At 44.2% G+C, this 13,352-nt stretch overlaps 1 protein-coding gene across 1 annotated transcript in view; it reads right to left on the bottom strand.

The window, feature by feature from the left end:
- UNC13B (unc-13 homolog B) overlaps positions 1-8,218 on the bottom strand; it is a 204,141-nt gene extending 195,923 nt beyond the window's left edge. The window contains exon 1 of the mRNA XM_072358936.1: positions 8,083-8,218. Within this exon, the coding sequence (XP_072215037.1) occupies positions 8,083-8,104 (22 nt within the window). The 5' untranslated portion in view covers positions 8,105-8,218. The remainder of the gene's footprint in view (positions 1-8,082) is intronic.
- Between the last annotated feature and the right edge of the window lie 5,134 nt (positions 8,219-13,352).

Below are 13,352 nucleotides of genomic sequence, written 5' to 3'. Positions count from 1 at the left end.
TATTCCCTGGATACGTCCCAAGAACAAGTTCTAAGGTTTATGAAAGCCCTCAAGACAAGCAGGTATTCCTAAAGGATTTCCTTCTAGAAATGTAAATGTCTCCACATTCATGTATATCTTATATTCATTCTTCCTGAACGTCTTCATTTGCCAAGCAGATTTTTTCAGCTTAGGTGAAAACTGTCTCGAAGTTTCTTCTTACACAGCCTCTCCATCACCACCCAACTGTAAGGAACTTTTTTGTCCTATCATTCAAAAATAACTCGGAACAATTAAAAAAATAATTAAAAAAAGAACAACAACAACAAAATCTGAAAGAGATAACTTTGTATAGCAATTTTTGAATAATCTGGTCAAGGATTTGCTGAAGAACTGCCTTAAAGCAAGCCTGGAATACTCAAGATGCTCATGCCCAAGACAAGGTAAAATAAAACACACAGCTCCTCCCTCATGCTTGAAGTTTATGGTGCTCTCTGATCTCAATCAGGTATGTGGTGATATGAGGAAAAAAAAAAAGCCCATGGTGAAAGGCTACTGCAATCAAAGCATCACCTCCACGGCTCGTAATAGAGGTTCACATTCATGAGAATGATGGCAACTCAAACAGATGGAGTCAGGAAAAAATCACATGAAGGTTTAGAACCACAATGCTCCATTAGCAGCACATGAGGCTCCAAGCCATGATCCAGCTCCAAAGGCTCACACTCTATGCGCTGCACCATCAGCTACCCAGCTTGAGTGCCTGCACCACAGTGCTGGCTCAAAAGCTTAACAGAGCAAAGGGTTTTGTGGGCTGAGCTCCAGACACTTTCCTCATGAGAGGCCTGCAAAGACAGTGATGGGTTGGCTATATACTGCAGACTTCACTTAGACAAAAGAGCAACCCAAGATGTCCTTTAACGTATGAATTGTTTTTGTTTCTTTTAATGATGCATCTTACACTGAAAATTATCATGATACTGATGTCAGCTGAGAGTACAAGCAGTGGGTGCACCAACGTTCAGAAGCGCTATTCTATAATTATTGTGTATGAGATAATTACGTCCAGAAAATGCTGAACTCTCCTTATGCTGTAAAGAATTAAAAGAGTTAAGTCACAGGAGCTTTAAATAATAGGGTTAAAACCAGTATTCCTTAAATGGACACACTCAAGGCGGGAAGCCAAACTTCTTTTAAAACTCAGCAACAGTTTTAGGCTAGAGATTATCTGGGGCAAGACACCTTCTCTTATCCCTCATCAGACATCCCCTTCCACTCAATTCACTTTCCATTCATAGAGATGTCCAGCTGCAAGGAAGAGGATCCTGGGTCTTAGGTCAGCAGGAAGTTGTTCTAAGACCACACCATGTTTATGCTTCCAAATGATCCATTCCTCATATACAGGCAGGTGAAAATGGAATGAAACAGAATCCCTAATAGTTTTTAATTTGTCCAACCCTGTCCACTAACAACAAAACCTTCACACACTTAAACACAGACACCAAAAGACAAAACCTTTACACACTTAAATACAGACACTCTGCAAACAACAGGGGTGAGGAGTACATACCCAACAACATTTTGATTTAATTTTCCCTCAGTATTGAATTTCAGTAAGCTCAAGGTCTCCAAACACAGGCTTGCATGTGGAACACAAGCACCCAACTCCCTTCCACCTCTTTCCAGATCTTTACCTCTCCTGACAAAAGGATAAGCTTTCCAACACTCGGGAGCAGCGTGCTACAGAGAACTAAAACCAAAGCATGACCTCCAGCTGTCAGCATTTCCTACCATCTGAGATACCCTCACCAAGCTGTCAGAGACAACGCAGAACTGTCATTACCACCCTCAAGTTCCTTGCCACCTCCTCTAGCAGGTGGGAAAGAAGTCACATCATAACATACTGCTTAAAGGGTTCAACCAGTATCAGTCAAAATAATTCTTCAAATGAGGTCTCTTTTTTCCCCTCTAACTTCATCCCATAACCACAGCAGGTTTCTTGCACTCTGTGCTGCACAAGGGAAAGACTGCAAATATCTGCAGGCATGTGGTATCTTAAATCTCTGTTAGAAAGTGTGATTATTTAATTGAAACCCAAAGCTAATAATGGGAAAAATAACTTGTATGGGTCACTAACAAGTCCATTTTGAAAGTCTGGGGAAAAAGGTAGGTATCCCAGCTTTTTGTGACGTATCAAGTAAACCTCACTTGCATCTTTTAGGGGTTCCACTCTTACTCTTTTTTTGTTTTGTTGTTCTTGTTTTAATCTGGGTTAAACTTGAAGCTTTCTTCCTATCTGGAAAAAAAAAAAAAAAAAAAAAAAAAAAGATAACACTAACTACTGGTATATTGCTATCCCAGCTCATTCACTCACTTATTGGCTAATGGCAAAGAAGTAACAGGCATCCAATAAATGTCTGCCCCAAGCGTGGGGAGAGGCAATGCATCTGCGTGATCAGGTAATTCCCAGCCCATCTGTTAAGTGATCATAGCAACCAAAGTACATAACAAAAATGAGGAAGTTTAGATAGCTAGTGTCCAGGCATCAGTGACATTTGCTTTAAAGACATTCAGAGAGTCTAGAAAGAAGCAAACTGCAATGCCACAGTCCAGGTGACAGAGCGCATTTATGAGAGGACAGGTGCCTACAGGTCATTGAGCACACCAGAAACAACAGAAGTGACACGGTGCATGCTGAGTGTTTAAGGAAGGTCCAAATCAAAAGAAAGTCACTCCAATATCCTGCTAAGTGCAGAGAGATCTGAACACCCAAGGAGCATCCATCTAACAGGAGCCTGTATTGTGATGAGCATCTGCCAAGTTTTACATGTCACAGCAGACAAACAAAACTTTATTGCAGCAAAGTCCTTGGCAAAGATGGCCAACGCATACAGAGGTAAGCAAAAAGGAATGGAGCAGATTTCGTTCTTCATTTCAGAACAATGACATCAAACCAATTTTTCACTTCTACAGGAACTGCAGTAGCATAAATAAAGGCTGCAAATAAAAAGAGCAAATCCAAACATTGCAGAAAAACATCCAGAAAGCATTCTGAAGTCTGCAGTTCAGCTAACACGAAACAAGAGGAGCAAAGTGCTTTCACACACCTCCTCAGAGAGAAAACACCAGGTATCCACAGGCTTTCATCTACCAAAACGAAAGCAAGGGAAGTTCCACACACCCTCACAGCAGTTCCCAATCTGTTTGCAAGTCCATGCAATGAAATCTCTGCATGAAAAAGGAATAAAGAGTTATGTATATAAATACATCACTCTGATTGAAGCTCTCTTGGAAGAGCAATGAGAACAGCTTTCACTGAGTAGCTAAAGCAGTAGAAAATTTGGTAACAAGGCATGGAAAAAAAAAAAACTGGAAGAGAGGAAAGTTCCAAAACAAAGTAATGAAAGGATCGTTTGCCATCGCTGCCATCAGACATATGCACTTCACGTGCCTCCAAGTCAAATATTTAAAGTAAGGTCCTAAGTTTAAAAGAAAAAAAAAGGAGGAAAGGAGGAAAGGAGGAAAGGAGGAAAGGAGGAAAGGAGGAAAGGAGGAAAGGAGGAAAGGAGGAAAGGAGGAAAGGAGGAAAGGAGGAAAGGAGGAAAGGAGGAAAGGAGGAAAGGAGGAAAGGAGGAAAGGAGGAAAGGAGGAAAGGAGGAAAGGAGGAAAGGAGGAAAGGAGGAAAGGAGGAAAGGAGGAAAGGAGGAAAGGAGGAAAGGAGGAAAGGCGGAAAGGAGGAAAGGAGGAAAGGCGGAAAGGCGGAAAGGCAGTTTAATTTGCTTAGATTTCATGTGATACTGTGTAAACTGCAATTAGCTCTCAGGCCGTTACAGTTCATAATGAGGAACTCAGATCATTTTCTTACTAGTAAGTTCACCAGTTTGTTGTATAATAAAGCAGAACGATAAGGGAGACTTTAATAAGTTTGACCTGGCAGATCCCAAACTGAAAGAATCAATAGAGAGGATGCCAAGCGAGCAAAATAAAGTTGCTATTCAATTTCAGGAAGCACCTCTGCATGCTTCTGTCATCCACTGAAAATCAGGGAGGATTTTCAAGTATCTCTTTGTTGAAACTTTGCAGTAACAGTGTCCAAAGCTGAAAGAGCACAGAAAAATGAACCACCACCTCTCCATCACAAACCAAACACAGCTTGTAGGCTTTAACCATTCCTGTTACTTAAGAACAGAAGAAGCCAGAAAGCTTTACAATTTTCTCTCTAATTAAGCTACCAATAGCACATGTCAGCTCTCCAAACCCCAAACTTATGACTCAGTTCAATTAGGCTCCTGAAAGAGCAAAGATTCCTCATTTTAGCGTTATCGTCCAGATTTATAACACATTTTATTCCTGCACTACATACACTGGTAGCTTTCTGACTAATTACAGCTAAAGAAAACCAGTCTGCAGTGCCATGTAGCAACTTATTCACCAAGCAGTATCCTTCTATTAATACCTGCACCTCTGCTACTGCTCTTAGAATCCAAAATCCAGCTCTCATGTTTTCCACTTTTATTTACTCAAAAACAAGCGGGCTTTTTGTTTTGTTCTGTCCAATTCTGCAATCATTTCAGAATACAGCCACAATACAGATGTACAACCACCCTCTTGCTTAGAATACTGCCTGCATTACAGGAAGCTGCAGCAACAGAACTTCACCATCAGGATAAGAACTGGAGGAACTGTCTGCAGCCTCACAAAGACCTCAAAGCTGAGTTGAGGCTACTCCATCAGCCTTCTAGTTATATACTTCTAAATATTCAACAAGGTAGACGTTCTTTTATTTCTATAGTAGTAACAACCTTTCCCCACTTGTTTCTTTCGCTGGTATGTCAGTTTAATCTTGTGTGCAGATACTTGAACCCCATTTTGTTGGCAACACAGAGATGCTTCACGAACAGTATTCCAACACTCCAGCTATTCTAACAAGCCTAATTAGTCACCTGAACAAGGACGTTTTGCAGCAATTCAGAACAGCAACAACAAAGTACCCCCCAAGTTCAAGACAGTGTCATTTCATTTAATAGTCAACAGCTATTAGTTCCAGAGGGCAGGATGAGAACAGGTCCCCAGACTTAAGCTCCTGCACACCTCAGGGAAGCTACATCTCACACAGATACTGAAGATTAGGCCCCAAGACAACAGAAGAACTGTGCCCCAATGGGGTTAAGCCACACAGTAGGTGTGGGGATAACAAAAGCACTCCACTGCCAATATCCTTGGAAAAGCAAAGAAGTGAAGGGTTTCAGGCTCTCAAACAGTGAGCAAGACAGATGATGTATGACACAGATCAACACAAATGTTACTGCAGTTACCAGATGGGTAGCTGGGAAGACAAAGCGACTGAGGATAAAGTGTGAGTTGTCACAAAGCAGAGGGGTGGAAAACTAGAAGAAAAACTTGGCTGAGTGGTAAGAAGCCATGCCACTATCTTGAGACACTGAGAGCTGTGGGGTAAGTGAAAGGCTTGGAAGGAGCCGATGACAGAGCACTTGTAACCAGCTTTGGCAGGGTCCTCGCTTGGAGTGACCCTTACAAGCTGTGCTGAGATAGCAGATACTTCCATCTGTAAACTGGCAGACAGGAGAGATCAGAAGAAAAAATATATGAAGATCCAAGGAAAAAAAGAAAAAAGAAACAAGACTTCCAAACTAAGGGTAGGAGAGCGAACAATGCAAGGCTGAAGTGAAAAATTAAACTGCTTCTCTGGGACTACTTTTATTTAATACCTGCTATTTTAACAAATACAACACTAAATGCAAACTAATAAAGAGAACTGTGCCAAGAGAAGATTAGCAGACATAATCCAGACACAGCTGCTCTGGAGTATATGCAATCTCTTCTGGGGTAGAATCAAAACATGAAGAAGTGTGCCGTAAAAGCATCAATCGTATACAATCAAGCATTCTTTCTGCTCCCCCACTTACACCCTCTGCATCCTTCAAGATTCCTCCTCCAAGAGAGTGCCTCGGGTTGCTCCTGGGACAGCCTGTGCCACTGGCTCACTTCTCACATGCTCTGCTCTGCCTGCAGGTGAGCCCAGGCTCACGGTCCTGCTGCACTCAGACTTACTGCCAGGTAATTCTGTGACACACACAGCACGAAGCTTCCAAAGAAACACCCGATTTGGTCTCTGAGAAGTAGTAGTGAAAGAAACGTACCACCTCGAAGGAGATCAAGAAGCCATGAATGGCAGCTGAAAGGCAGAACTCAGATCTACTTGTGCGCACTGTTTTAGATTATCCATTCACTAAAATATCATTAATGCACATAATTCAATGGGGGAAGGGGGGGGGAATAAAACCCAATGAATTACAACACGTTCTGGCTGCTAGGCTTCTTGTTACACTGCCACTTAAGTTTTTTTTCCACGTTTCTGTTATCTGTTAAACTGCAATTCAGAGGCAATTAACAGTGTCCTAATCGCCTACATTTCCTTCACAGGTTTCTGGTTCTCTTTCTGTTTTAATCTCAGGCCTGCAGCATCCAACTCCAAGTCACCATACAAACCTACATGTGTACCCTTCTTAATGGAAACAAAAGTGGCTTTTCTTTCAGTAGAGCTTCATCCTGCTTGCTCCAAAAGTTATTATTTCATCTCCTGATATCTAGTTTGTTTTTCCACCTGCTCCACAGCAGTATATCACCATTTTACATACCAGGTTCATACATGTGATATCTCATAAGCTCATTCTTTCAGCCACGACCATTAAACTGCTGCCAGTATGATCTACTGGCATAGATAAGACAATCACAGGAACTAGTTCCAGGCTGCTGAAACACTTTTGTCCCAAAGGCTTTATGGACATAGGAAGAACACCCTGAGGAGGCTGGACCGCTTCAGTAAATGCAGCATACAGTTGATGCTGCTGTAGTGTATTATCCCTTCATTAATGTTACTATTACCGTGACAGCGGTAGATGAGGTATAAACACACCTTTAACACAAGTGGCATCAGAAACTGACTTCTTCAAAGGACAGCCTGAGAGCACTTTGAGGATAAACCACCAAAAAGAATGAAAATAAAACAACCTTGTAACATGTAAGCTCCACCGAGACAATAAGAATCAGCTTCAATTAGGGGATCTGGAGGAAGAGTTTGAAATGGGTATGCCCACCAGAGACGCCTCAGCACGTGCTTCAGAGATCTACAGAACATTGCTAAGAGAAGCCTACCACACGTCTCCTAATGCCTTAAAAAGATCTTTCTTTTCTAATAGCAAGGTTGAAACTCGATTTGAAAGCCTCTCACAAAAGAACAGTGCTCTCCCTAGAATTCTGCACGGCGATGACACTCTGCTGCTCATGAACCGCTGCTGTCAAATCAAGGGGCATCAGCACAAAGAAAAAGCTCAGCTGGGAGCGGCACACCAGCAACAGTTTGTTGTGTTTGTTTTGTTTTAAATCATATCTGGCAAGGGAGCTGAGAGCATTAAAACAATACTTGTAAGCCGCAGGGCACAGCACGGGGACACCCTGCGACCTGCGGAACACTGACAGACACGTCCCTGCAGCACGAGTCCTGGCAGATGGTTTCCTTCGGGGATTTTACATCTCTGGCACCAGAGAGCAAGAAGTTGAAACTGAGATAAAGAGCGAGCAACCAGCGCTACGATCCGTCCTGCGCGACAAGGGAAGGCGCCTGGGCAGCAAGAACAGGCGATAACGGCGATACACCTGAAACAAACCCGCACACCGAGAACAGCCGCGATCTTAAAGCCGCCGCAGCTCCCCGCTCCGCAGCACCGCACACCGCGCTCGGACACCTGCCCAGGCGAGGAGCTGCGAGGTTCGGCCCAGCCCTCACGGCGTCCCGACACTTCTCCGCCCCACGGAGCGCGGGTGCAGCCGGCAGCTGGCCGGGACGGCGGAGAGGTGCGAATCGCTGACTGAGAAGCTTAGAAAGCCACACGCGCACACACAGAAATCAGAGCGCCGCGCTCCCGAGCGGATCCTCAGAGAGCAAATCCAAGTGCCGTGCAGCTGCCCCGGGGCACGCAGGCTCGGCCTTTCCCCACGGCCGGCCCGACACACCCCCGAGGGGCGAACGGGACACCGCCACCTGCGCCGACACCGCACGGCGCCCCGCCGCCCCGCACTCACCTCGCACGCACAGGAGCGACATGGCGGCTCCCCGCCGCCGCGCCTCAGCTGCGGCCCCGCCAGCCGCCCCCGGCTCTCCTCATGCCACCCCGCGGCTGCAGGTCGAGCGGGAGGGCGTGACGGCCAAGGCGGCAGCGCGGTGAGCGGAGGAGGAGCCGGACGGCCGCGCCCCGCCGAGGGGAGGCACCGAGCGGGCGGCTCTCCACGCCGCCGTCCCGCGGTGGCCGGCAGGGGGCGCCGCCGCCGCTGCCCCGTCACCACGGCAACGGCCCGAGCCCCGCGGCCTCCTCCTTCCTGGGGGCTTTGTCCCTTCTTTCTTTTTCTCTCGTCCTCTCTTTCTTTCTCTCCCTTTCTTTCTTTCTTTTCTTTTTTTTTTCTCACACCCCTGAGTGGTCTTTTAGTGCTGCTTCATCCCCAGCCATTAATCAGGCTCACAGCGCAGCGTACTTTTGTTTCCAAACAGAGGGCACAAATCAAAACAAAACATTTCTGGCAATGTAACTTAATGGCAAAGTGTAATATAACATGAGTTCGGTGCCTGTAGCACTTAGAATAAGCCACAAACCTATACCAAGGACAGAGGCAAAGTATCATGGCCAAGTTCTGCTCCTGTTGCTGCTTCCTATTCCTCTATCTTAATATAACGACTGAAGTCTTTGGAGCCATGGTTGTCACCGATGGCATCACACAGCACCTGGTACAGCAAGTCCCCATCGTTCCTACTGCTTACAAAGGCTACCGTAATACATCAATTATTGCATCAAAAGCAGATGATGCCACACATTTTTTGATATTGAAGTAATATATTGTTAGAAAACATGGGATCAAATAGGCATCTCGTAGCTAAAACCTTTGCTGGATAAGATCTATATAGATCTATAAGATCTATTTAGGAGGAATGGCTGGGAGTGCTGGGATTATCACAGGGGTTAGAAACTTCCTGCAACTCTGAGCTGCAGTTTGATGGAAGTGTTTTACCAGTCTTTATTTAATCCAAATAGATCGTTTATTTAAGCACTTCAGTCAGCTCCTATCTCCCAGGTATTGTGTTTGTTTGTGTGCCTGTCCATTCCCTCTGTCCTTTCCACCTCAGGCAGGCTGGAAGAAGGACAGTGCCACTGTGGTGAAACTACTGCAAGGTAGAATTACCCCTAATTAAGTTGGAGTTGCTCTTTGAAATGAGTTTCTCTGTGTTGTCCCAGCTGAAGTGGCAGTCCTCAAATGCATCTTTCTCTGTTATTTTCCCAATTCCTCCTCTGAGTACTGTTGTCATGAACACAGAAATAGTTTAGCTTTAAAATATATCCACAATCTAAAGGGAAAGAACAATTCCTGTGCCATCTTCATCCTCCTAAATGTAGATCTTCCCAGGTCTGTTCATACAAATGCACAAAAAGGAATACAAGATTCACAAATACTTCACTACAAGCAAAGCCCCAAATCCTATTGCAGACAGGGTCAGAATTCTGCAGCTCACAGTGTGGTCTGGTAGCACAGGCAGTACACACTTTCAGCATTGTATTTCATTCTTTAATGGAGATTTTTACTGAATCAGGGGTGGGAAACATACACAGCAAGCACACTAACACTCACGTACACTGAACCTATAAGCCTTTCTGAACTCAGATCGAGGTACTCTGCAAACTCAAGTCGTTTTGGTAGCTTCACAGTGATGCCCAATTTTCACTCACTGCAGAAGAAGGGTTAATTTCCTCAGGCTACTCAAGCTCCAGCCATTGTTTCAGGATCACCTGCTGTTGGATAGGAAGGTTATAAATGGGTGGTCTCCCATTCACTGCAGCATGCCAGCTGTTTTATACCTGCCTGTTTGCTGCAGTTTCCCTGTTGAGAGAGCAATACAGTAGATTTATTTGCGCTCTATGTAAACTGTGTTTTCCCCTGCTTTTCCTGCTCTTCTGTTTTGAGCTTTGCATTTCTGACGGTGTAGAATGGATCAAGCTGAAACCTGGCATGTAGCAAACCCACAGGAGCTTTATTTTAAATCAAAAGGTTTAGATCTGTTAAACCATTTTTCTGTTATGCAACTGACAAAATCATCTCAGACCTGGTTTTTGGGGCTAAGCTCTAAAGATAAGGAAAAAAAAAAGCTTTTAATTTACCCTATGACATTTGGCAGGAACTGAGTGCTGAATATAGACTAAGCAGTTGATTGATATTCTAGTATTGAGAAGTACCACTCAGATTTGACTGTAAAAGCAACAGCTACAGAGCGAGCTTTCACTGGTACCTCTGTTCCATTTATTTTCTAATAAAACACAGCGTTTGAAGAACAGACAGAGGATCACAGCATCTTTTTCACAGCACTGCATCCCATCTTACCTGTGTGTGGGAACGATTTCCATAGCATCTCGAAGCACAGCTTGCTCTGCAGTGGATCACAGCCGATAGTAAGTGCAGTAGAGTGCAGATCACACACATACGCTGGAAGCAGCCTGTAATTCCCCATTATATTTTAACCAAAGTTTTTGTTTTAACACTCTGGAATGGTCAGCCAGAATGATAACTGTGAATTTTTAAGGTTTGGAATAAATAGGACATCTGCCTCATGCTGTATCCAAAGGAGTCCACCTGCTTGTAATACCATAGGGCAGAGAGGTGAGTAGGGCTGTGAGGCACCGCATCCCTCACAGTCAAACTTGAAGCTGTAGATTTCAGCATCTTTTTTTCCTGCATCCCCATCTCAGCTTTTCCTAAAAAAGTTTGGATAACATTTGTCAGAGGCAATGCTATGTCAGTGTACATCACTGACCAGTGACAGTTTTAACCAGAGACTCTTCTGTTCAATTAGTCATGATGCCACCAAGTATTTTAGCAGGAATGTCTCACCTTAGACCTCCAAATCACCCTCTGCAGCCATTTAGCTTTCCTACCTGCATACTGTGGGCACTTGAGTAGGCTTTAGTCTGTCAGCCTTAATACTCCATCCACAAAATGGAGGTTGTGATAATTATTTAAGGATGGAAGTATTAAAGATTAGGTGTGTCCCGAAAATAACAACAAAGATAAGACATTCAGACACTGTCACCACATAACCATGTAAAACAGATAGCACAAAGAGATCTTCGTGCCAGCTTTTAGGTCACAAAATCTTGTTCAAAAGTCTGGAGAAGCAAGATGCATTCTTTCACCTCTGGTAAAAAAAACCCTCTGCCTAAGAGGGCAGCTTCCATGGGAACTGACCTTTCCATTACAGATGCTCACAGAAAAGTCTTTCAGCCACTCATGCAGGAGTCGATAGAACTGAACCTATTTCTCAGGCAATTATCTCAAGCATCTTAAATGTATTTCTTGATCACGCTGTGACTCTTTGTCCTTGAGCACATGTAAGCTGTCATATGCAGCATGGGATCTCTATATGACCAAGCACTGAATAGCTATGCTGGCATTACAGGGTATGTGTAAAATACAGAACCCAATGGGAACATTTTCCTGGAATCTGATATCTCAGATCTGTGACTGGCAGTCTCTGCCAGTGACCCCTCACTTGGCCAACACAATTGACACTGACACTAATACTGTTCCTCCCAGAGCAAATGGCATAACGTATCCATGAGATGAAGAACGTTCAGGTACTCAGAAACCTTTTTCCTTAGACCCAGATGACCTCCATATCAGCAGAAATACTCCCCTTTAAACCATGTTTATTCATTTTACCCTTAGCTATGCGATCATCAGTGGTCAGGAGCTGAGGATCTCTGGGGTCAAAAGCCTTGTCTCTACAGTCCCCTGCTCTTTCATAAGCTCTTGGGGGTTGCACCAGTGCTATTCAGAAGTGAGTCAGAAGAAAGCACCTCCAGCCTAAGCGTATTTATGCTCTCATTTATCCTTCTTTTAACCTCAGCTCTCAGCTTCAACAGCACCCTGTCCTTCCTAGTATTTGCCAACTAAATGTGTTTATAGACAGCAGTGCCATTCCCTCTCTGATTTTGCTTTGCCAGATGCAAAAAAAACAGGACTCTTTCCTAAAAGGCCCAGAGATCACTGGCTCTGTGTGGTCTATGATTTGTAGCTCTTATCTTCTGAGTTGTCTCTTCTCAATTACAGATGGCGTGTATTGTACACAGCAGGACACAACAAGATCAGACCAATATTTCCTGATATCGGACCCTCATTTTACATACAGATCTCTGCAGTTCTATGAGATGGCCACCTGATTTAATAGGAACACGCAGTACCCTTCGTGCAATTCAGCACTCTGCTTTGATCAGATTCATATTGAAACTGGCTGAAAATAGCTATCATATTATAAAAGAAGAGAGAGAAAGGGAGAGAGAATAGCTGTTTCATTCCAAAGAAATCCGGTATTTTGCCTTTCCAAGACTTCTACCTTGGCAACATGCAAAAGCCCTCACACTGGCTGGACTCGTTTCCTGTCTTACAACTGCGCTGTCAGTTTTTGTTCTGTGCATGCTAACAGGAGAAGCCTGAGGAGTGCAGAAAATTACTTCTCAATAGAGAAGCCTAAGAGGAAAGCTTTTCTCTTGCTTTCATAGTTCTTATTTATTGAAGAGGAACATTTGTCAGAGGAAAAGAGGAACTATTTGTCAAAGCTAAAGGAGAAATCGTTGGCAAGTGTTGCCTGAGTGGTGAGTTCTGAGGAAGAGGTACCAGGTAACTGCAGAGCACTCCCCTATCTGCTTTGTGCAATTGCTTCCTAGAGCAATAAGGTACAAAGCAGAGAAATGCCAACCTCACAGAGCTTCCCAGAGCCTCCAGCCCTTTAGAAGTAGGCAGGTTGACTGACATTTCTTATGCAAACAGGTCGTTTAACTCTTCCCAAGGCTGCTCCACAGATGGCTGTAGCTCAAAGAGCATGCATGTGTGCTGTGCCTTCCTGCTACAGGAAGCAGAGGAACAAAGCACGCACTCAGGCTAACTGTCCCTCTGCACACTCACATCCAGATTGCGGGGCTGTGAGAGCAGCATAAAAGCCCTGTTGTAAGCACTTTTTTTTTTGCCACCAGCCTCCTTGGAGGAGTGTGCAGATAATTAGCATTTCAAAACTATCCTCCTGGGCTTGTCCAGGAGCCTGGCTGCTAACACTCCTCCTTCTGTCCCTTTTTCCAAAGAATTTGGAAAAAAAAAAAAAAGAAAAAAATCCGAAGCTTTTAAATGCAAAAATAAGGGAAGCCCTTCTATCTCATTAAATGCCTGTAAGCTGCATAGCACTTTGCTGCTGACTGTTGCACTTTCACATGAGATTTTGCATATCTGTGCCCACAACACGGACTGCCTGGCAGATGTGGGGC

This window comes from Excalfactoria chinensis, chromosome Z (genome assembly GCF_039878825.1).
Source record: "Excalfactoria chinensis isolate bCotChi1 chromosome Z, bCotChi1.hap2, whole genome shotgun sequence".
NCBI lineage: Eukaryota > Metazoa > Chordata > Aves > Galliformes > Phasianidae > Excalfactoria > Excalfactoria chinensis.
Note: the sequence above shows the minus strand (reverse complement) of the source record. Positions and strands in the feature narration are given on the sequence as shown.